The 6,570-nt window shown below is 35.3% G+C and overlaps 1 protein-coding gene across 3 annotated transcripts; it reads right to left on the bottom strand.

Annotated features, from left to right (window-relative positions):
- Nucleotides 1–204: 204 nt before the first annotated feature.
- On the bottom strand, nt 205–4,021 carry LOC108474451 (protein FAR1-RELATED SEQUENCE 5-like). Of its 3 annotated transcripts, none has more exons than XM_053018692.1 (5): nt 3,913–4,021; nt 974–3,376; nt 722–874; nt 578–640; nt 205–466 (listed from the first exon to the last, which is right to left on the bottom strand). In XM_053018692.1, exons 2-5 carry the CDS (start codon nt 3,329–3,331, stop codon nt 392–394), a joined length of 2,649 nt encoding a protein of 882 aa, XP_052874652.1. In that variant the 5' UTR covers nt 3,332–3,376; nt 3,913–4,021; the 3' UTR covers nt 205–391. The 3 variants fall into 3 exon arrangements, with proteins under 3 accessions (XP_052874652.1, XP_017631869.1, XP_017631870.1); XM_017776380.2 differs by having other exon boundaries at nt 974–3,335; nt 3,913–4,019; XM_017776381.2 differs by lacking the exon at nt 578–640 and having other exon boundaries at nt 974–3,335; nt 3,913–4,019.
- Between the last annotated feature and the right edge of the window lie 2,549 nt (nt 4,022–6,570).

Raw genomic sequence — 6,570 nt, 5'->3', positions numbered from 1 at the left:
ATTATTTTTCAAAATTACAACCTTTTGAATCACATTTAAAATTTAAAAATTCAAAAGATACAAAAGTTAAAGTTGACCAAATTAGACTACAAAGACTAATTCACAACTTATACTAAAAAAATACATATGATATGAAATTAAAAATCCCAAACTAATCTAAAAATATGTAGGACCCAATCTAAATCCGATCAATAAGAGTTTGAATTTTTAAGTGGCATAGCTTCATAAATAGAAGGGGTAAGAAATACACTTTTTTTCCTCCTATACGGTTGAAAGTTGGATTGATTTTACATGTATATTATAAACATAATATTTGACATTCTGGGTATTAGGTGAAAATATCCTAACCATTTAAGAACTGTACACATGTTCTATTCCAAGAAATGGAATGTCAATAAGTTCTATCTCGGTCATCATAAAGCAAAAATGAAGATGAATGTGAAGGTTGAATGTCAAGTTCCATAGCCTGCAAGTGGGAAACCAACACAAGCAGATTAGAGATCCGCGTTTGATGGAGATGACAAATAATCAGCCAAACTAATGATGATTATTCGGGTTCCCACTTCATTGTATATACCTGCCTCAGCTGGCAGCAGTTTGACACAGAATCATGGTAAGTGCCATGAATTAAACGCTCGTCCTGCATTGAGAATGTCCTCCTTGTCTATTACAAAAAGCACATGTTTCAGAGTGCGTCACAAAGTAAAGCATAATACATTACCTGGAGTAATTGAGTTTGGTTTGGCGAGCCATGTTGATCTGTATAGAAGTTAGGATTTTGGTAAACTTCAGCATGGGGCGTTTGCTCGATACCCAAATTAGACTCTTGGTCTACGCACTGGACAACTTGATTGGCTTCGAAGTTGAATAACCTCTGTGAAAGGCATTTTGGATGATTTAATAATTTAATAATAGAAGCGAGTAAACATAACTAGTTCTAGACATTATTTTATCTAGGTAAGCTAAATATCACCTGCATAACAGGAGCAGAGACAGAGGCTTGCGGTGAAACATTTGCTGGTGAGGAACTAGAAATGCAGGTAATTGTGTTTGGCGAGTTTGATCCCTCATTCTGAATTCTTCTATTCTTCAAGCCTCTCTGCAAAATGCTTTTCTGTTTATGTCTATGTCGCTCAGTAGCCTCATTTTCCTTTTTACTCTGTCTTCTGCAACTTTTTTCCTGGTCATCAATGGCATTTCCATCTAGGAAAATCTCTACGTTTTCACTATCGGAAGCACTTGCAGCACTGCTACTTGAGGCAATAACTTGAGCATCCTCAGCTTTTTGTGCCAAGATCTTCTCCACCCCTTTGATTGTTTCATTCAGTTGCCTTGAAGCAAAATGGAATGCATCATAAGATTCAGCTGCTCTGGCAGACAAATTGAGTATGCTACGACACATATCTCTATAACGTCTTGCTGCTACCAACTTAGGATTTTCTTGTATGATAAAATCACTATCGTCTTGAGCACATCCAATCCTTGCATCTTTCGTCCATCTCCTTAATATATATCGGGACGGAACCACCTTTATATTCCTATGATCAAGCACTCTTAGTGCATGACTACAAAGAAACCCAACATATTCAAACTTCATACAACTGCAAATGACTGAATCATCTGAAGAATCAAATGTTACAATATATTCTTGACTTTTTCCGAAAGTATTAACTTTGTATTCAGATAAATATCCATTTTGACTACACTGATTAGCAACAACATTCAAACACTGTTCATACTCATGCTGAAATACTTCAAATGCCTTTGGTGTATAGATTTCACTTGCATGCTTTAACAAAATCACATTGCCCATCAATTCTGGCTTGCAGTGGCTCATTTTATGAGTAGCTTTGATTTCTTTGTGGCGTTGCTCATCCATCACCCTCTCAAAGTGCTTGAAAAATTGAAGCACATCCTGGTCAGCATTGAGATAACTTCTCAACTTGTTAGATAAGCTCTCACCTAAATGTGAACATTTCATGTCAATAAAAAATCTATTCTTGCCATATACCACAGCCCATTTCTCCTTTTCTCGATACATCCACCTCAACCACTCATTTTGCTTTAGGTTATATTTATCTAGCATAGCTTCCCAAGCATGAATGAAATCATCCTCATCATTGTGATCATAAATACAACTTCTAAAATCATTGGAAAAGGCATCAGCATCCTTCACTATGTGGCTAAGGTGTTTTAGTGTATTCTGGTGCATCTGATAGACACATATATGGTGATCTGTTTCTGGTAGGATAGAACCAACTGCTTCAACAACTGTTGCATCTTGATCAGTGAGAATGACCTTCGGCTTCTTCCCAGACATTGCTTCTAAAAAAGTATGAAATAACCACTTAAGAGATTCAACAGTATCATCGTAAAGAAGTGCTGCAGAAAAGATCAGAGCATGATTATGATGGTTAACACCTATAAACTGTACAAATGGCTTATAGTCTTTGTTTGTTCGAAATCTCATGTCCAAAAGAACCACATCACCAAAATAATTGTAGTCCACAACCATATTATCATCAGTCCAAAATATGTTGCTTACCCTATCATTAATATCAAGCTGTATTGCGTAAAAGAATGATGGATTTTCAAAGTGCTGCTTCTGAAAATAATGCAACAAACAACCTGCCTCTCCCTCTTTCATATCTCTCACCCTTTCAGATCTTAGGTGATTGACATAATCCACAGTAAGACAGTCAAGAGATTCACGCACTAAGATTTTACTCGTCAAATCAAAGGCAGGGTTTTGTGTTTCTAAATTGTTAGGCTGCTCGGTTTCAGAAGCATGAACAAAGCACGGGTCCTTCTGCAATTGTAATGCACGACCATTGTAAGGGGTTATATTATCATGATTGTGGTTTGCTTCAAAATGACTAACCCGGTATTTACCATTAAGTTTGCGGGTAATGATCATATGTGCCAAGCAACCAGTCCTTGTTTCCTTCCTGTGCTTCTTTACAATAACATCTCCTTGGTCTTTCCGCCTGTAACCTTCTTTTGAACATGTAAACTTTCTAGAAACCACCTGACCATGTATCTTACTCCTGTTTATCCAATCTTTCCGAACACTAAAACCTGACAGCCTAGCATATTTATTGTAAAATCTGTAGGCATGTTCGTCGGATTCAAATTCTACTCCAACTCTTAGTACACCATCAGCATTAGTTTCCACTTTTGAGGGAAGATTGGAATGAGTGGAATCGACATGGTTCACTTTTGGGCGGCGACACTCCTGCTCTACATTCAAGTCCAATTGGTCGGATGTTCGAGCTCTATTATCCGGGTCCTCCTCATGAGGACCACCCAAGTCATCATCATCCTTATTCATTGACCTTCATTATAGAGGAAGCATGAGTTTCCACCACATTAATGCCTTGCCATACACAATGGCAGAAGAATAACAGAACCCAACATAACAAGGAGAAAAATTATTCATTTTCATTTTGAGTTACTAATTAAAAAAATTCAATTTAAGCCTTAAAAACATTTGTAAGCTATTAACAATCAAGTAATATGAGTTTAACTTCAACAAATTACATTTTTATATATATATATATATATATATATATATATATATAAAACCCTCAGCTCAATGATTGTCAATTGCGTCAGTCAAAGTACAAATTTGATGAAATCGCAAATTGAAATTGAAGTCAGTGTCGACATTTCTGAGCTTCCCAATCACACTATAAACATGGTAAGCAAGAAAAATGAACTTTCTTGCAAACAAATTTCAGAAAAATAAATAAATAAACAATCAAGTAAATCCAAGTAACTGAATTAATTGATACTTCTTGTAGCTGAAATCGAGTAAAAAAGGAAAATATTTTATTATAATCACTAATAAACTACGAAGCAGGCATAGTGTCGGATAGAGAGACGAAGGACAGAAGAAAAAGGGGAGCTGACCTGGGTGTCGCTGACGGAGAGGAAACGTCGGATTTGAAAAGAGAAACAATGATAAGCCTCGGTCGCCTTTGAAGAAGAACCAGAACGCTTCGTGTTGCAAATAAATTGGGCTTGGATCTATGGATTTCACTGGACTTTTAAGTGGGCCCATTCAATTCATTAGGCTTTAATTGCAAAATCATTTTTGGATTTTTTTTTCTTTAAACCCCATAAGGGGAGGTTTATGTCTATTGATTGAGGCCCGGTTCCAAAAACTTTTTAAAATCAAACTTATTTTTGGGTCAGATTGGCCTGCTAAAAAATCGGTTCCGCTATTAATAAAATATATGTTTTAGTTGTTATTATATATCTTATAGTTAAATTTAAATTTAAAAAAATTATTATTTAAATTAATTAGGGTCTAGTCAGGTCGTGCTGAGGTGAAAATTCTTTGTCCAAGCTGAATAAGACAGGTTGGGCCTACCAGGTCAGGCAAGCTACCGACCCTTGGACAGGTCTAGGTTTATAACATAGATTTTACATTTAGGTATTGATCTTTATTACCTTACAAAATTGTTTTCGAAGCTAAAAGCATTTTTAATATTATAAACAGTAAAGAATAAAGTATCTATGTAACGACCCGGAAGTTAATAGTGTCCGAAAGTGTGGTTTAGGAATCTCAATTTCTTATACTGGACTCATACATATTTTTATTAAATATTTACAGAATTACGTTAAACATGAATTAAATTTTGGTCGAGTAATTATATCAAATTAAGGCTTATTTGGTGTACAGGGACTAAATCATGTAAGTAATAAAAGTGTGATTTATTATTAAATTATAAGGTAAAATATAGCTAAGGTCTTAAACAGCAGTTATACCTTTGCTCTTATTGCAGTGGACGGCTTAGAGATAAATTATTTATAAATATAAGTTTTATATGAATTATTTATAAATATAAGTTTTATATGTTATAATTAATATTATTATATGTAATAAAATCATAATATAATAAAAAAATTATAACCTAATATATTAAGTAGTGGAAACAAAACATTTCCCTTTTTATTTTTCATTTTCGAAACAAAAGGTTTGGGGGAGAAGACGAAATGACAAGGACTTTCAATTTTCAAAATTTAATTGCTAACATCGACTCAAATTACTCAAAAAAAAGAAAAAGAAAAAGACAATGTTATTGATGAATAGCTTGAAGTTTACGGTTTATATTTTTATAATCTGAACTAATTATAAAATTGTTGCATATTGATTTGTTCATTCATGGTAAGAATATGAGGTGAGAATTCTTTTTCACTTGGGATGATTTGAATCGAATAACGATTATGAGGATTGAAATAAATATGTTTGATAAATGTATGTATCTTTATTAATTATGAAAATTGAGTATGAATTGGGATAATTATGGCTACTATATATGTTGAATAAATGTTTACTTAATTGAAATAATTGTGAAATTGAAACATTGGTTGGTATTGAATTATGAAATGAAAACCCTATTAACTGTTTGAGCATAATCGAATGTAGTTGGCATACCATAAGATAGGAAGATTTCAAGGATTTCTTCGACACAAGTCGATGAGGTACTGGGTGTCAATTTGCTTCGGTTTAACCGATAAGACACTGGGTGTTAATCTATTTGATAGCATTTAGCGCAATTATCTACTTCGGATTTATCCGATGAGGCACTGGGTGCCAAATTGGTGTGTTAATTGGATCCGTGTACCAGTTCAAGTCCGAGGTCGTGTTAGTAGGGATATAAAGAATGAAATGGTTTATATGATTTTGATATGATAAAAGGAGCAAGTAACGAAATTGGAAATAGAGATTGAATTGGGAACATTAATATGCTATGTTGCACAAAATCATGAAATTGGATTTTGAAATGAAATATATCTTATGTGAGTTGTATGATTATTAACTTGCAAATCGCAATAGACTTATGATGATATAAGAGAAATGAGATGGTTTTGAGTACATGATTATGTAACACTCCTAACTCGTATCCGTCGCCGGAGTAGGGTTACGAGGTATTACTAATCAATTCACAACATATAGCATACATTTATCAAGCATAAAACATTCATTCATATAAATCATTCAACACAATCACATTGTCCCTTATAAGGGCCTATGAGGCCTTAAACATGTTTCAGAAGTGATTCGGGACTAAACCGATAACATATGAAAATTTTGGAAACTTAGAAAAAATTTCAACCATACAAGGGTCACACGCCCATGTGAACAGGTCGTGTGCCTCACACGGCTCCGGACACGCCCGTGTCTGAGGCCGTGTGGAAACAGGGCATACATACTGACTTGGGTCACATGGCCAACCACACGCCCATATGTCTAGCCTGTGTGGCCTTTAAAGTGGCCACACATGCCCGTGTGCCAGACCATGTGCTAGACCATGCCAAACTGTAGGGTATACTGACTTATGCAACACGGCCAAGTCACACGTCCGTGTACTAGACCGTGTGCCAATTAGGGTGTATACTAACTTGTACCACACAGCCAGTCACACGCCCATGTGTGAGACTGTGTGGAGCATACTGGCTTCAATTCAATTTCATCATCAGGGGACACACGGGCGTGTAACATGACTGAGACACACACCCGTATCTTTACCCGTGTGGACAAAAATAGGCCATTTGCAAGGC

This window comes from Gossypium arboreum, chromosome 9, assembly GCF_025698485.1.
Source record: "Gossypium arboreum isolate Shixiya-1 chromosome 9, ASM2569848v2, whole genome shotgun sequence".
In the NCBI taxonomy this organism is placed as follows: domain Eukaryota; kingdom Viridiplantae; phylum Streptophyta; class Magnoliopsida; order Malvales; family Malvaceae; genus Gossypium; species Gossypium arboreum.
This window is presented reverse-complemented; position numbering and strand designations above follow the sequence as displayed.

What these genes read in the sequence shown, in the direction of transcription:
- LOC108474451 (XM_053018692.1), bottom strand. Translation starts at nt 3,331, where the DNA reads ATGAATAAGGATGATGATGACTTGGGTGGTCCTCATGAGGAGGACCCG. An exon ending in TCTCTGCTCCTGTTATGCAG is followed by an intron (nt 875 to 973) that starts GTGATATTTAGC and finishes TGCCTTTCACAG; the next exon opens with AGGTTATTCAACTTCGAAGC. An exon ending in ACCAAACTCAATTACTCCAG is followed by an intron (nt 641 to 721) that starts GTAATGTATTAT and finishes TTCTCAATGCAG; the next exon opens with GACGAGCGTTTAATTCATGG.